At 32.6% G+C, this 18,075-nt stretch overlaps 1 protein-coding gene across 3 annotated transcripts; it reads right to left on the bottom strand.

Annotated features, from left to right (window-relative positions):
* Window positions 1-4,111: 4,111 nt before the first annotated feature.
* On the bottom strand, window positions 4,112-17,842 carry LOC115719780 (homeobox protein knotted-1-like 2). Of its 3 annotated transcripts, none has more exons than XM_030648975.2 (7): window positions 17,684-17,824; window positions 17,372-17,435; window positions 16,700-17,231; window positions 16,447-16,569; window positions 16,134-16,272; window positions 7,336-7,592; window positions 4,112-4,698 (listed from the first exon to the last, which is right to left on the bottom strand). In XM_030648975.2, exons 3-7 carry the CDS (start codon window positions 17,222-17,224, stop codon window positions 4,495-4,497), a joined length of 1,248 nt encoding a protein of 415 aa, XP_030504835.2. In that variant the 5' UTR covers window positions 17,225-17,231; window positions 17,372-17,435; window positions 17,684-17,824; the 3' UTR covers window positions 4,112-4,494. The 3 variants fall into 3 exon arrangements, with proteins under 3 accessions (XP_030504835.2, XP_030504841.2, XP_030504829.2); XM_030648981.2 differs by having other exon boundaries at window positions 17,396-17,435; XM_030648969.2 differs by lacking the exon at window positions 17,372-17,435 and having other exon boundaries at window positions 17,684-17,842.
* Window positions 17,843-18,075: the final 233 nt, after the last annotated feature.

The raw sequence follows: 18,075 nt of genomic DNA, 5'->3' as shown, positions 1-18,075 counted from the left end.
GTACAACTACTCTAAGCAATAATATCAACTCACTAACAACACAAAGAAACAAGATAATTATCCTCGCTTAATTAATATCCAAAAAAAAAAAAATTAAATACTATTTTAATCTGGATATTACAAGTATGGTGTGATAGCATCCAGTTGCGGGATCAAATTGAAAAAGGCGAAAATGAAAAATCTTGCCAAGGACAATGATCCTATTTTTACTACACACATTTATGTCCGACAAGTGTGTTCAAATGTGTAAGTCTCCTCTACTAAATTAAATTGATAATCCTGGTTCACAATTTTTAGTAACATGCATATCTTTTTCCTCAACATCAATTAAGTATGATCTGTTCCTGAGATACTAATTAGTTATTTTCTTTAAAAGCATAACATGTATTTTATTTTGTCAATTTTCAATGATATTTGATTCCATTGCTTGTGTAGAATCTCATATATTTATTGTACACATTTTATTTTATTTTCGGTTTCTTAAAAATAAAAAAAAATAATAAAAAGGAGAGGGAGCCGTGTGACTTGATTCATGGGCTAAGGAAATTTTGTGCTTAAATGGTAAGTATCAACATTTATTCTTCCTTGATTTATTTTGATATGTTTCCATTTAAAGATTAATCTTTTATATGGTAATGTGTCTTTAATCTTGAAAGATTGACTTATTTTTGGAAATATGGTTGGTAATTCTAGTTTCCTTTTATTTTTTTTTTAAAAAAAAGGAAAGGAGTTGCAAAAGAGTTGGCGGTTTCCTTTTATTTGTTCATGGGCTGGCGGTTTCCATTTAAATTTTCAAATTTGGTTTCCTTTTCTTGTCTTGCTTTCAAGTTTATATAAACCAATTTTTGTCATTTAACTCACCACCTACCTGAACCTAGTTTCTTGTTCCTTGTGTTGCTTCTGTTCATCTTCTCTTTCAGATCAAAAATGGTGAGAACTAAGAATCTAGGGCACACCAAAAAGTTGGTGGAAACCGTTGCAACTCCTTCCAATGCACCCCCTGCTGCTTCAGTCCCTCCTCCTGCTGTTGCAAAGTCTGGAGATTCATCGCTTCCCCAGCGTGAATCTCAACCCGAGAAGCCAAAATGCATCCCCAAGCAAGTGGCTCGCAAATCGGTAAGACCCCTTCGAACCTGGACTTCGTCGTCTGAATCTTCGAAGGAATCTCCTCCTCCGTTAGCAGTTCCTCCTCCTGTTGCATCAGTTCCTGCCACCACTCCAACCGGTCCTTCTACTTGAACTCGAGCCCAGCAAGCCTCTGCTGAGAAGGAACTTCGAGCCTCTCGAAGTCGTGATAAGGCAGTCCCTCCAGCCAAGAAGAAGCTTAAGTCCAATCTTCCCTCGGTTTCTTCAAGTTCAGAAGAAGAAGATCCAATGGAAGTCTCCTCAGACAAATCAATTTCTCTCCATTTAGAGAAGGAGAATCCAGAGGACTTGGGAGATTCGTCTGACAGTGAGGACACAGAACTCGAGCCAGAGCCTCAGTTGACAAAATCTGCTTCTGCAGCAAAGGCTTCTGCTGCTGCCAAAGGCAAGAAGCCTATGGAAGAGCCTTCTTCTGGTAATGTTCCTTCAACTCTTTCTCACTGCCCTCGATTTTATTATCGTGATAATGAACGTGACTGGAATTTATATGCAACCCGTAAGTTTGAATGTGAGAGGAACTATGATTTGCATGCTCATCGGGTTTATGGGATTGTAAAGTTTATTCAATTTCATCAATGGGAAAACACTCTCACTAGTTTCAATGGGTTCATTGCAAACATTGTTAAGGATTTCTATGCTAATCTCACTGATGATTTTCTTGATGAGAATTCTAGACTATATCGGAGAGTATTTGTTAGGGGCCATTGGTTTTCATTTTTTGAAAAGGACATTGCTCAAGCTTTGCAACTACCCGAGAATGTCTCCAATGCAGTGATGTCTATGGATCATGACTTGATGGTCTCTGAACTCACGGGTGCACGATCTGAATTGAAACCAGGAGAGAGTCTTCGAATCACTCATCTCACATTTGCTCATGCATCTCTTATGTGGTTTGCTCTAAGCAATTGGGTTCCCAACTCCAACAAGACCGTTGTGTCTCAAGATGTGGCATCTTTCTTATACCGCATCACATCTGGAGCTTCAATTGATTTGGCCTCACACATTCTGAACCAGATTGTTTCATTCCGAAGAGGTAAAAAGCCAACCTTTAAACTTGTTTTTCCAAATCTAATCTTTAAGGTTTTATCATCTCAGAAGAATGTGGCCCAATCACATGAATCACTTGAGCCCCCTATCACTGGTCCTACATTCCAACACTCGGAATACTTTGATGGTGTATTTCAAAAACGGCCTAAGGCTGGAGCTGCTGCTGCTGCAAGTTCAAGTTCTGCTGCTGCAGAACTCCAGGAAGTCAAGACTGAAGTTCAGAACGTGAACAATCATCTTGCTGCAATGGAAGAACTTCAGCATGAGATGTCCAAGCAGTTGACTTCTTTGGTTAAACTCTACCGAGACTAAGTTGTTGTTTTTTCTTTGCTTTTGATTGAACATATTTCTATTTATCTTTCTTTGTTTACTTTGGCACTCCGATAAACAAAAAGGGGGAGAAATATTTATTTTATTTGATTTTTAATCTGTTTGTTTTGCCCAACTCTGGACCCTTTTTCCAGGGGGAGTTGTGGTTAGTACTTGTGAACATATTTTTTAAAGTTAGCTTGTTTTTTGGTTTCTTTGTGATATTCGATTGTGTTACTCAGGGGGAGTAGTTTTTGCTCTTGCTAACTTTGACTTGCAGGTACTTTATGTTAAAAATTATTTTGTTCATCTAAAGTGCCAAAGGGGGAGATTGTAAAGTCCTTTTTTGGCAAGTTAGTTGACAAAATAATTTTTCCTTTTATGGTAAGATTGTTGTGCATTCATACCCGAATTCTTACCTTATAAATTCGGTTTTTAGTTGCTATTTTCCTTGTTAGGAAAGTTGCACTTTCAGCTGAACTTTCCTTTGTTGAAAACTTCTTAAAAGAGAAGCAATTCTCTTTTGGAAAGTTGTCTTTTTTAGGGAAACTTTGATTATTGCCTTTTTCTTATTGATTTCGATTTTATCTTGATACAATCAGAATATCTAATCTGTTTTTGGTAGGAATCAAGCATTGATAGAAGATCGGACCCGATTTTAGCAAGTTTCCCGTTTCTGGTGTGATCTGCTGCGTCAGCATCCGAATCTGATGTAGCAGATCGTGTTTCTTTAGGAAAGTTTTTGTACAGCTGTAGATTCGAATTTGTGACTGTCTCTAAGGTTTCTATATTCTATAAATAGAGCCTAGAGAGCAGTCATTCGAATTAGCTCTTCCATTAATCATTTTTTGCACTTAACTTTTTGAGAGAAGAGAGTTTTTCTTTGTTTTGTGAGAGCCTAGTTGTTCATCTAGGTTCTAGTTGTCTATTTCTGTTCTTACTCTGTTGTGAAGAACTACTTGACTGAACAAGAGATTGGTCTTCGGGAGAAGACTTGATAAAGCCTTACTTCGGGAGGAAGTAAGGACTTGGTCTTTGGGAGAAGACTTGTTGAAGCCTTACTTCGGGAGGAAGTAAGCACTCACACTTCAAAGACGAAGGGAGTTCGGGCTTGAAGGTGTTTCAAGAAGTCAGATTCATAAAGTGGATTACAAAGGATTGCGGCAATACTTTAGAGGGAGTCTAAACTTGTTTAAGTCAATTGTCTTCGTAATTTTGATACTTTATTAATTGATTTCATTCTCTGAGCGTGGCCCCGTGGACTAGGAGTGTTCGTGAGAACACTGATACCACGTATAAATCTCTTGTGTCAAGTTATTTTTTTTTCTGCATATATTTTATATTCTGCCTGTTTCATTTTGCTGTAGCAGAATTACTTTCTGCTTCTATAAACACTTACAGTTTTATATTTTCTTATATACAACAGACATTTGCAAAAATACGGTTTTTCAAGTTTAATAGGTTTTGCCATCAAAAAATCGGTTTATGTAGTTAAGCGTTAAAAATAATAAAATTCAAATAATTTTGCCCCTAATATCTCAATAAATAAAACACCCTAAATTTATGGAAATAATAAGAAATACACAAGTTGGTTGTAGTACACCGTTAGTTAAATAATAGTAGCTTGAATAAAAGTCACCTTTATTTTTCTTTAACATGCAGTATATGAAACGATGTAATATATATTTAGTCCACATATCCCATACATAACATAAAACACAAAAATCAAATTGGAATATAGAACGTTCCATAACTTCGTGTTACTTAAAATCACAAAACACTATAACTGAAAAGCTAAGTTCAACTATACCTGCCTTAAGAAGAAATATCAAATAATTAACTAGCTCAGCTTAATTTTTCAAGCTAGCCAGCTAAAAATTCTTGATCACTATATAAATATAATATATATATTTATATATTTATATATATAGAATTATAGAATTATTGTCAGAAGAGATGAAGAAGAAAAGGCATGCAGCAGCAGCATTTGTACTATGGCCCAAGACGGTAATGGCCGTCGCCCATGTAGTGACCATCCATGTAGAGAGCGGCATTTTGTGGGTGCAGACCATCCATAACCATGAACTGCATATCTTCAGAAGGCTTCCAGTGTCTCTTCCTTTGATTTATGAACCAATTATTTATTTGTTTCTGATCCAAACCAGTTGACTCCGCCAAAGCCACCTTCTCTGTCTCCTGTACGTAGAAAAATAGCCCATACTCATAACAAATTCACTACTTGTACCTTAAAAGATAGTGATATATTTAAGCATATAATGATCAATTAATTAATGTCAAAATTCAACATATATGAGTACTAGCTAATATGTCCATCAATACTCACCAAACACTCGACTATAATAACTAAAAAAAACCCGCAAATAACTATATTTCCTCAGTTAAATGTAGCTAAAGTTTTAAGATCACTCATGTTAGATGTTTTAAAATTAATAGAGAATATTTAAAATATTTAAAAACTCAAACTAAAAATCCATTTACATCAAATGCTCCAAACTAATTCATTTTAATTTTTTTTTAAATTTATTACTCTATATTTATAGAATATTATTTATTTTTCTAAATATATTTTATTAATTATTTTTATTTGAATATTTTTTTATATAAGTATTGTGTATATATTAATATTATATATTTAGAATAAATAAATTTATTAAAAATTAAAAAATATATATTTTGGTCATGTATTTGAAAAATAAAATTAATGAATTTTATAAAAGTTTGAGATAAAGAACAAAACAAAAAAAAAAATTATTTGGTTATGTATTTTACAACACTCACGTAGACTCTTTAATCCATTCTAATTTTAGAGTAGTACTAGTTTTAGCTGGTAGATTCAGATTAACTAGGAGAGGTTAATGATTTTTTTTATTATTACATGTATTTATGTGTGTATATACAGAGGTGGAGCCAGGACTAGATTGTAAGGGAGCCAACATATAATAGTATAACATATCTAACGAAACCATTAAATATTCTGGTGACTAGAACTCATTTTTAAGTAGATTGATGGAAGAAAATCAGATTATTAATTTTTATAAATATTATATACAATAAACTAGAAAATATGAATCAAGAAATCAAAATAAAAATAAAACCTGAGTATTGATTAGTGCTTTAATAAGGTGTTAGAAAACTCATCAATTTACTTGTAATTTTTGAAAGAGAGAATAAGAAAATGTGTCTAATATCAATGTTAGAATGCACTATTTTGTTTACTCACTTAATATAAAATAAATAATTAATGCACCTTAAATTGAAACATGTCACAAATACATAGGAAAATTATACAAAGGGCCACTAGAAATGATGCACTGATTTACTCCTATTTGTTTCAGCATTCGAGAAATTTTTTTACTCCTATTTGTTTCAGCATTCGAGAAATTTTTTTACTCCTATTTGTTTCAGCATTCGAGAAAAAATTTTTAGTCTAAATTTTTTTCATAATCGTGTACGTTGTAGTTATTTAAAACATTTTGCAAAATTTTAAAAAATTTAGAAAAAATTAACACGCCGAAAATATAATTTAAACAACCTTTTATATGGGTGACTCTTTTATTTTCTACCCGTGTGAAATACTGTTTGAAAACTATTTTTAATATTGTACATTATTCCAAATTTTTCAAAATTATACATAATGTCTGAAATCTCAAAAAATTAGAACATATACGATTATAAAAAAATAAATTAAAAAATTCTCTTAAACGCCGAAATAAAAAAAAAATGTGTAATTTATCATAGTATTCAATTCAAATAAAGAGAGTAAAAGGAACAAGAGAGTAAAAGGAACTATATATATCAATATTTTTGAGGGTTGGGTATAATATAATGAATTTCGTGTAGTTTTAAAAATGGTGGGGGCCATGGCCCCTATAACCTAATATATACCTCCGTCCCTGTGTATATATACTAGTTAATATTACGTGTAAATGAACACGTATAATTAGTTTTTGTTAATTAAGTTTAATTAGGTTATATTTGCAATATATGTATATTTAATTTTTTAATTAAATAAATATTTTTAAATTTTTGAAATAAAATTTGAGATTATAATTTTTGAGAATTTTTTTAACTATTGAGGCAACATTAGTGTATATATGTCTCCTATTAATAATTATTGTTTTATATAATCATGATATATTAAGTTTGACTTATCTTATAAATATAGTTTCTTAAAATATTTTAGATTTTGATATTAAAAAATAATTTATATAAATTATAATTTAAGATCATGTGCCTTTAAAAATTATGTGAAATGTATCAATTAATAAAATCATAAAATCGTTGTTAAGTTTCACTCTACTTATATATTGATCGAAAAGGAAAAAAAATAATATAAGCACACTAAGTATGACACCGAAGACTAATATAAAATATTTATAATTAAGACTTTATTATATAAAATATTTATATATATAATTTTTATCTTTAAATATATATAATAATATTATAAAATTAATTAAAGAATATTCTGTTAAAATTAACGTAAAAAAATCAAAATATAATATTAAAATAAAAATTCTGTTACATAGTGACATTTTATATGGAATAGATATTTATATAATTTTTTATATGTATAAGAATTTTTTTAGAGGGTTTTAGCTTATTTGATTGAGGGCTCTAATTCTTCTTATAAACAATTTCTATTTTTATTATTAATATAGTTTTTTTTTATTCTTTACTTTTTTAAAATTATTATTTTTATTATTTATTTTTCTAAATTTGTAAAATTATAATATATTAAAAAAAAATAATGTATGATTTAATATAAAATAAATAGAGCGTTTTGGTGAGGTATATATATATAGAACATACCGAAGGATAAGGCCACTTGTAGTGTAACTCCCACCAATTGAGAAGCTTCTGCCTAGCATCTTTAGGCAATTTACCTTTTTTCTTTTTCTTGGAGAGTTCTTGCTTAAGCCCACTCAAGTAACCACTGTATTTCCTCAATAGGTGGTTCTTTAGCTCTCTGTCTTCAGCACGTGGATCTATTTCTGCTACTTCCGTTTCCCCACCACTGTTGTCCTGATCCTCCTCCGATGAACCCACCCCTTCACATTTCTCAACCTCTGCATTATCATCAATTACACAACTTATAAATCTACCATTAATTATATGCTATAACCCTTTATGTCATCTCATCATGTCTCATCCAATTTAGTACATCAAGGTAAATTATTATAGCATAGGAAATAAACCATAGAATATATAATTATACTTATAGCAAATTACATTATAATTTCTTCCATAGTTGATTCAATGATCATCTTAGTTGTATTTCAAGGAATTAATTCATCGACACATATAAAAAAAAAACAATTAGGGGATTCCCAGTGGCTTTTAATTTGATCATCTTAGCTCATCGCTCGATCCACTAATTAAAGATTCCACTCTTTGAGTTCAAATGTGTGTATGTTATCAAAAAGTTACGAAGTGACACAAAGGAAATTAGTTGAGTACATATATATTTATATAATATTTGGGAATATATTATCATTATCTATACGTATATATTACGGTACATATAAATAAAGATTATTCATTGCAATCCGTACTAGTGTTTGGCTGAAAGGTACAATTTACGGGCTTTTTAATAAATTACTACAAGCTATTCTATCTAATAATCAGGATGTTGTTGGAATTTTATTTTATTTTCTGATGACTTAATTAAACGAGATAAAGATGAAAGAGGACTAATTCTACTCTATGTAAAATCAAATTACCATAGCAGTAAACAAGGAAACACCCACTTAGTATATACATCCAATAACCAGACATAAAAATAAAAATAAATATAAATATACTTGTCAAATCAGAGTAAATGTGTAATGCACCCATTGTTTTGAAATCACTGCAGAAGCGGCCATATATCTGTCGCTTATAATATTATAAATAAATAAACAAATTCTTAACAAACTATATTTTTTTCTGAGTGTTTTTTTGGCTGAGCATGTATATATAGGGGATCAGTCCACAATAAACTTCTTAAAATTATCGTACTTAGATAATTTTTTTATTAATTTACTCATCAAGAAAAAATTTTAATTTAATTATTATCTTTTATAATGGTGTACACTACAACACTTAACAATTTAAAATTACTAATAAATTTTTAAAAACTTTTAAATAGTTTATAGAATCAAAAATATAAAAATTGTTTAACACAAGTAAATAAACGTACCACAAAATATTTAAATTTTATTTTCACACTTTATATTATTGAAAACAGTGATAATCAATACTAACATGCAGAATAAATAGACTAAAAACACAATTTTAGAAACACCAAAAAAGGATTTAGCATAATATTTTTTATATAAGTATTGCTATTTGGCAACTTGAAGTGTCTAATATTACAGGATGTTACAATTTATAATTAGTTAATAATTTTCATTATTTATTAAATTAAAATAAAATATATTGAATCAAGTATTAAAATATACCAATAACTTGGTGCTTAGCACCTTCAAATGCCTCATAACAATTTTCTTCTTATATATATAAATATATATATAACTGTCACTCGGGGTACTTTCAGTTGGATTTGATGGTCAGAGTGTACACAATAGCTAAATCGATGGTTGAAAATTTTTAAATAATTTACTCTATAATACTATAAAAAAATTAAAAAATATTCTATTTTTTGAAATAAAAGTTGAAAAGAGGCTATAAATACAATAAAGATTTTAGTTAGCACTCCTGATTAAGACATATACAGCGTATTAATGAATATCCCCACAGATGTAATTAATAATTAGTCTAGCATTTAAGCAAATCATCTTAGCCATTTTCCCTAATTAGTAGTACTAATAAATATAGATAGAGCTTTTTTATATATATATATATTTCATTTAAGAAAATATAAAAATAAAGATAATGGAAAAAAATAACAAGAAAATAAACAGATCAATCTCTACCAATTATAGCCATGTTGAACATTTCTAAATGTGTAATTTAAATAGATAAACATGAAACTTTTTTTTTTTATGATCAATATACATTACTTAATATTAAAAATATTTCTAGGCTTTATTTTTTCTTAAAAAAAATAGCAATGAAAGAAACAAAATATTAAGAGACGCGCGCAGAACTAATAATAATGCGATAATGGTGTTGATGTAAATGATTGTGGCTTCACGTGGTGGCGAGTATATTGCACAATAATAAACACAAGTCCACAATCATATGTAGCAGCAGAAATCACTACTTAATACTTATCATATAATAATGATGCTATGGAAAATAAATATACATTGTTATGACTTACAGTAGTCCATATATACATGATGTGTACTTTGTTCAGAAAGAAAAATAATTCTTGATCAATGTTCTTCATGAAAAAGCAATTTTTATTTATTCATATATAACAAATAATGACAGCAACTACTTATCAGTTTTAATAATGAAATATAGAAAAATCAAACATGTAGAGGCGAATATTGTTATTAATCGAAGAAAAAATGCATTAATATATTTATATCATATGATCCGTACAGAAAATACATGCATCAAGGAATAGGGCAAGATTTAAAGGGCATCCAATGTTTGTCAATTCTATCAGCTAGCTACGTCAATTATTTTGACAACACTAGTTCATAGACTAATTGACTGAAAAGAAAAAATAAATAAATAAATAATATATAGTCCGGAACAACATGAATACAAGAATGATCCATCGATGAGTTACTACTAACAAGAAAAGAAAAGACTAGCTTTCATTAAGACCTGAAACCCTAATCAGATCAATGAGACGTTTTGTCGAGTCTGAGGGAGAAAGACAAGTTATATAATATTATTGGGAGAATTATATAATTATATAAATTTTTTACATTTTTACAGTGTTTTATAAAAATAACACAAAAATAATAATAAATAAAATCTTTATAAAAATAACAAAAAAAATAATATTTAAATAATGTATAATATAAAAATATATTAAAATACCCTATTTTTCATAAATAAAATTATACAAAATGGTAAAAATATTTAAAATTTAGTACAATCACATTTTTATAATTTTGTTTTGTTGTTTTTGCCAAATAATTCCAATATTGTTTATGGTAGAAGCTAGTTGCCTATATAATTCCAAATGTTTGGATCTCATTTTTATATCTTTGTTAGGAGAGCGACTTTCTTTCATAATTAATTATGAAATTTATACCACGTTATAATATTATAATAACTAGAATAAAAGAACTGGTAATTCATCACCAATATGTATACACTTGGATTCAGCAAATACAAAAATTAAACATCATGATTATATTAAGGGTTTTGATGTATATATACCTGATCTCACACTGGAAATGTAAATATATAACGTACACATATATATATATTATATTTATATATAATGGAAGGTGTAATATCTACTGGGCAGTCAAAGTTACCTTATTCAACGAGAATGGAATTAATGCCTGGTGAACGAAATTACATACTGACTGACAAGTTTACAGTTCTCAAGAAGAACCCGGACACTTTGAACTACCAGTTTTTTTTTTTTTTAACTATTCTCACTCTTTTTTTTTTCTTTTTTTCTCAAGCAGTGTCAAAATTAGACCAAACAAACGCATGTCTGCTACTAACATACTAATGTGTTGAAGAATAGGATTAGTTATTTCTGTTAGGATTAGTTTTCTTTCATTCAGTTGTTAGTTTCTTTCTGTTATTTGCCAACTGTACATAACTAATCCTGTAACTAACTCTTATCTATCTCAGCTGTATATATATGTAAATATACTGATCTGTTATTCATAATGAGAAGAACAATTCCTCATTCATCAATACTCTCTCTTTGTCTCTTTCCTGTTCTTCTCTGTACTTCGTTTTCATCAATCTTACATGGTATCAGAGCTTCCCTCGTTCAATGGCGACTGCTACCTCAGCTGATTCCTCTCTTCGTTCAAACGGATCCAACTCTTCATCAAGATCTTCGTCTCTTTCTTTCAATCATATGTTATCCATCAAACTCGACGAAAACAACTTTCTTCCATGGCGACACCAGATATATGCTGCCATCAAAGGTCACAGATTAATCAAGTTCCTCGATCCAGTGGCAGCTCCATCTAAGTTCGTGACAGCAGCAGATGAAGCTGCAAATCGTATCTCTGAAGATTTTCTTGAATGGGATGTTCAAGACAGCCTTCTTGTCTCTTGGCTACTTTCCTCTATGACTGAAAAGATCCTCACTCGCATGGTGGGATGCAACACTGCTGCTCAGATCTGGTGCACACTTGAGGAGTACTACTCTGCTCAAAATCGAGCCAAGGTAAGTCAGTTCAGAACTCAGCTTCGTCGCACAAAACTTACTGGAAATCTGAATGACTATCTTCTCAGAATCAAACACATTGTTGATTCTCTTGCCTCCATAGGCCATGTTCTTTCTCCTCAAGATCATATTGAAGCCATTTTTAATGGCCTCACAAGAGATTACTCTGTTTTTGTAACGTCTTTGTCCACTAGAAAAGATGAGTACTCTGTTGCCGAGGTTGAGTCATTATTAATGGCTCAAGAAATCAGAAATGAGACATCCGAATCTGATCTTGATATTTCAAAGCCAGAAGCTAATCTAGCAACCCAACCCAATCTGTCGAAACCATCAGCTACTCGAGGAGGATATCACAATTTCTCTCCAATTCAATTTGGCACTTTTTCTGGAGGAAGAGGCTCTATTCGTGGTAACTTTCACCATCAAAACACAAATTACAGCCCCTATCCTCCTTACAGTACTGGTCATCACCAATTTGGTAATCTCTATCCTCCTTCTTATCCTTCTTTTGCTAACAATCCTCGAGGTTCTCGAGGAAATTTTCGTGGTGGTTTCTCAGGCAATGGAAGGGGCTCTGGTCCTCCTAAAGTTCAGTGTCAATTATGTCACAAATCTGGACACACAGTCAAGCAGTGCTTCTACCGATTCGATAAATCCTTTACAGGACCAGAATCTTTCCAATCCTTTAATGGATCAGCTGCTATGGCTGAGATGCAGGCAATGGTTGCAACACCAGATACTGTCACTGATCAAAGTTGGTATCCGGATTCAGGTGCCACCAATCACCTTACTCCAGATCTACAAAATCTGATGGCTCCACAAGAGTTTCCTGGTTTAGATCAAATCCAAATGGGCAATGGTTCAGGTTTGCATATCTCTCACACTGGTCACAACTCCTTTATTTCTCCATTCTCCTCTCAATCTCTCCAATTAAATAACTTACTTCATGTACCTGATATAACCAAAAACTTAATGAGTGTATCTCAATTTGCTAGAGACAACTCTGTCTATTTTGAGTTTCACCCTCACTTTTGTTTTGTGAAAGATCAGGTTACTATGAAGACTTTATTGGTTGGGAAGGTTGATAAAGGTCTCTATAAGTTTGATCAACCATTGCAATCTGTCTCTCAATCTCCTAGTCATTCCTCTACTGCAGCAGCTTTGTCTTCGTCTAAGGCTGTGTTTCAATGTCAAACCAATACTTCAAGTGTACCTTTCTCTGTTTTTAATCTCTGGCATAATAGACTAGGCCATCCATCTAAACAAATTGTACAAACTGTTATGGCCAAATGTAATATCAATTCTATCAATAAAAATGCTTTTGAGTTGTGTACTGCATGTTGTCTTGGTAAGCATCACAAATTGCCTTACCCCAATTCAGAAACTGTATATACAGCTCCTTTGCAACTTCTACACACTGATCTTTGGGGTCCTGCCCCTGTGATCTCTTCTAATGGCTATAGATATTACATAAGTTTTGTTGATGCCTACTCTAGGTACACCTGGATCTATCTACTTAGAACCAAGGATGAGGCTCTTCCAACCTTTATCAAATTCAAAACTCAAATTGAGTTACAACTCAATCATAAAATCAAGTCTCTCCAATCCGATTGGGGAGGAGAGTTCAGAGCTTTTACATCCTTAGTTGAATCCTGTGGTATAATTCATAGAGTTTCTTGTCCACACTCCCATGAACAAAATGGGGTTGTGGAAAGAAAGCATAGACATATAGTAGAGTCTGGTTTGACTCTATTAGCTCATTCATCTTTACCACTAAAGTATTGGGATGAGGCATATAGAACTTCTGTCTATCTCATCAATAGGATGCCCACTAGAGTTCTAAACAATTTTACTCCTCATGAAACATTGTTTCAGACCAAACCAGATTATTCTGCTCTTAAAACTTTTGGCTGTCTTTGCTTTCCCAACCTAAGGCCTTACAATAAAAATAAAATGCACTACAGATCTACCCCTTGTATTTTCTTAGGTTATAGCCTCACTCAAAAAGGATACAAATGTCTAGCCAAGGATGGTCGAATATATATGTCTCGAGATGTCTTGTTCAATGAAACCACCTTCCCATACCAAAAATCTGCTGCTGTCCCCAAACCAGTTCTTTCACCTATGTCCTTCACATCTGCATCTCCACCTGTCTCTTTGTCACCACCTGTCATCTCCTCCATAGTTCACACCTCTGACTCATCATTCCACCCACCTGACACTCCTTCTACATCCATTCCTTCATCTCATCTTCCTTCCTTTCCCCAAACAACACCAGTTAACTCATCTAATCCTTCCACTGCCTCCCAAGTACAATCCCAAACACCTCATTCTCCACCTCCTGTTGTGAACCAGCACCCTATGCAAACCAGAGCAAAATCCGGAGTTCGAAAGCCAAAAGTACTCACTGCATCTCTTGTTCCTGCAACAGTAAAAACAGCTTTACAAGATCCAAAGTGGAACAAAGCAATGAATACTGAATACTATGCTCTTAAAAAGAACAATACTTGGATTTTAGTTAAACTACCTCCTGGCAGCCAGTGCATAGGTTGTAAGTGGGTTTTTCGAGTCAAAGAAAATGAAGATGGAAGTCAAACTCAATACAAAGCCAGACTTGTGGCTAAAGGGTTCCTTCAACAAAGTGGATTTGACTTTAACGAAACCTTTAGTCCTGTTGTCAAACCAGAAACAATTCGGGTTCTTCTTACTGTTGCAATTTCCAAAGGCTGGACACTTAGACAACTTGACTTCAACAATGCTTTTCTTAATGGTGATTTGGAAGAAGAAGTTTACATGTGTCAACCCCCGGGTTTCATTGATCCTGAGCATCCAGATCTTGTTTGTAAACTTCAAAAAGCATTGTATGGCTTAAAGCAAGCTCCAAGAGCTTGGTTTGCCAAGTTATCATCTGCACTACTCAGTTTGGGATTCACTCATGCCAAGTCAGATACCTCACTTTTTCTCAGAATCCATTCTGTGCATACAACATATCTTTTGGTTTATGTTGATGACATTATTGTCATTGGTAGCAATGACAAAGAGGTATCTGCTCTTATCTCTCAACTTAGTTCTTTATTTGCCTTAAAGGATCTTGGCAATCTTCATTATTTTTTGGGTGTTCAGATTACACAGACAGAGAAAGGCTTGCATTTGTGCCAAACTAAATATATACAAGATCTGTTAAACCGAACTAAGATGCAGGGAGCCAAATCGAGCAGTACACCTATGACTAGTGGTCTCAAACTGTCCCATTTTGGCAGTGATAATGTCCTCGATTCCACTCTATACAGGTCTGTTGTAGGAGCTTTACAATATGCCACGATTACCCGACCTGATATTGCCTATTCAGTGAACAAAGTCTCTCAGTTTATGCAAAATCCTTTGGAGTCCCATTGGATAGCTGTTAAGAGAATTTTACGATATCTGGCTGGAACTTTAGACTATGGGCTTCACCTACAGAGATCTTCCAACTATGATGTCACTGCCTTTTGTGATGCAGATTGGGCATCCGATCCTGATGACCGCCGTTCCACAACTGGTTATTGTGTTCTTTTTGGTTCCAACATTGTTGCTTGGAAATCTAAGAAACAACAAACGATTTCGAGGTCTTCCACAGAGGCAGAGTTTCGCAGCCTAGCTGCTGTTGTAACTGAGATAACGTGGCTTCAATCTCTACTCACTGAGCTCAAAATCTCATTGTCCACACCTCCTACTGTCTGGTGTGACAATTTGAGTACTGTCATGCTTGCAGCCAATCCTATTCTTCATGCGCGCACTAAACACATAGAAATAGACCTATACTTTGTACGGGACAAAGTTATGCAGCATCAACTTCAAGTTAATCATGTCCCTTCCCAAGATCAACTTGCAGACACTTTGACAAAGGCTATTTCAAGCTCCAGGTTTCCCTTTCTCAGAGACAAACTCAGTGTGGTCTCTCTATCCACACTTAGTTTGAGGGGGGCTGTTGAAGAATAGGATTAGTTATTTCTGTTAGGATTAGTTTTCTTTCATTCAGTTGTTAGTTTCTTTCTGTTATTTGCCAACTGTACATAACTAATCCTGTAACTAACTCTTATCTATCTCAGCTGTATATATATGTAAATATACTGATCTGTTATTCATAATGAGAAGAACAATTCCTCATTCATCAATACTCTCTCTTTGTCTCTTTCCTGTTCTTCTCTGTACTTCGTTTTCATCAATCTTACATAATGTTTTCTTTTTTGAAAAAAAAAAGAAAAGAAAAAAAAAACAAGAGTTTTGTGGTAAAAGAAATTATTAAGTAGAGAGTAGAGAGAGGGAGAGAGAGAGAGAGAGATATGTATAGAAAGTAGTATACCGGAAGTGAAGATCCGTACAGGACCACCATTGTTGAGCATGTTAAGCTGAGTTTCGATTCTTCGCATGAAATCCATGGCTTCTTGAATGGGCCTAGTCAGTTCGTCCCGATACTTTACCAACAAATCGTAATAAGCTTCCTGCAATTAATTAATTAATTAATTAATTAAATAATTAGATCCCTATTTTTCAGTATTCATTATTATATATATAATAGGAGACACGCACAACAACAAGAAAAAAAGTTAATAATAATAATAATTAATATTTTAATATACATTTATGCATAAGATAATCTTTTTATATTTAATTACCATAAATTGATCGAGTTCTGGGTCTTTCGAAGAGTCTCTAGAGCTAACTAGAGATCGCTGCCGCGACTCAAAATCCTGACGAGCCGCTCCGAGCCGAGCCACCACATCAGGCGGAGCACCAACCTTCGATAATTTAATTTATAAAAAATGTTAAAAAAAAAACTTGAAAACCACAAGTGATGAGCTTGATAAGCTTTATATAAGTACAAAATGAACCAGAAAAAGATTATTTTTTTTTAATTTTTAAGATCACCTTTTGGCAATCCATGTAAGCTTCCAAGAGATTGGAGTACTGAGGGTGAGCAATGATCTTATCTTTAATGGTTTCAACTTCTTTGATAGAGCGGTGGTGTTGAGGTTGATCGTGATCTTCTTGACTTTCTGGCAACTGATGATGAAGTACTTGGTGCTGAACCGTCTGATGATGATGATCTCGAGTAGTCATTAGATTAGGATCGTAGTGAAATTTCTGAACATGTTGATTATGGTGATGATGTGAAGTGGTTGCTTCAGTTTTCACTATAGGCTGATGAGGATTATTAAGATTATGATGAGATTGAGGATGAGGAGGAGGAAAACCACCAGTACTACAGTGATCTCCTCCAGCAGTGGTTGACTGAAGATGAAAACTGTTGACCGACAATTGACGATGATCATGATTTCCTCTCCCGTAATTACTATTATTACCACCTCCCATACTATTTATGGATGAATAAAGGAAATTCCCCCTTCCACCAGACCCTGTGCTCTCCTCCATTTGATTATTATTAGTATTCATCACCGGCCTAAAAAGAAAAACAGAATTCTTTTCTATTAAATTAACTTCATAATTATTAGCTAAAAATCCTAAACAAAAACATACCAAATAATTATATATAATAAGATAATATTCTGATGACGACGAGAGAGGTTAAGAAACTGAAACCCTAGGAAATGGAGATGAGATCACCAGAGATGAGAGCTTGACTTGACTTTGGTTTCTTTTTGTTCTACATGAAATAAGAATGAAAATAAAGTAATATATATTGTATAAATATGTATAATTAAGAACAAATTACAATTAATAATAGCATATAACAATAAACTAAGTAGGTTTAATTATTAGATGAAGGAGAAAGAAGGATATAATAATAAGGATGATAATTAACAGAACAAATTAAGGAAACATCATACATATATCATATATATATATCTGTGTATGTGTACGATTTGTTTGGAATGAGAAAGGAGTTCTCACATGGCCGCGCGCGAGAGAGACAGAGACAGAGACGGAGGGGTTTGCCGGCAACCGCGCGCTTCTGGTCTTCGTTGGCTGACAAGACTTTCTTTTGTTGGGAGAAAAATAAATATTTTAAAAATTCCTTAAAGCAACCAAGCCTATAATAGTACTTACTAGGCCTAAAAGATAAGGCAACTGTGCATTTCTTTTTTTATTATTATTATTATTATTTTTTCTTGTTATTATTAAAGAAATATACTTATTTATTTTATTTTTTCTGTTTACTACTACAGTTGAAGATGTATGAATGTTATTAAACTTACTCACCCATTGTTTCACGGATTTTATTTCTAGCTAGTGTGATATAGGAGATACTATTTGTTTTGCTGATTGTTGAAAAGATATTATCA

The sequence above is a fragment of the Cannabis sativa genome, chromosome X (genome assembly GCF_029168945.1).
Source record: "Cannabis sativa cultivar Pink pepper isolate KNU-18-1 chromosome X, ASM2916894v1, whole genome shotgun sequence".
NCBI lineage: Eukaryota > Viridiplantae > Streptophyta > Magnoliopsida > Rosales > Cannabaceae > Cannabis > Cannabis sativa.
This window is presented reverse-complemented; position numbering and strand designations above follow the sequence as displayed.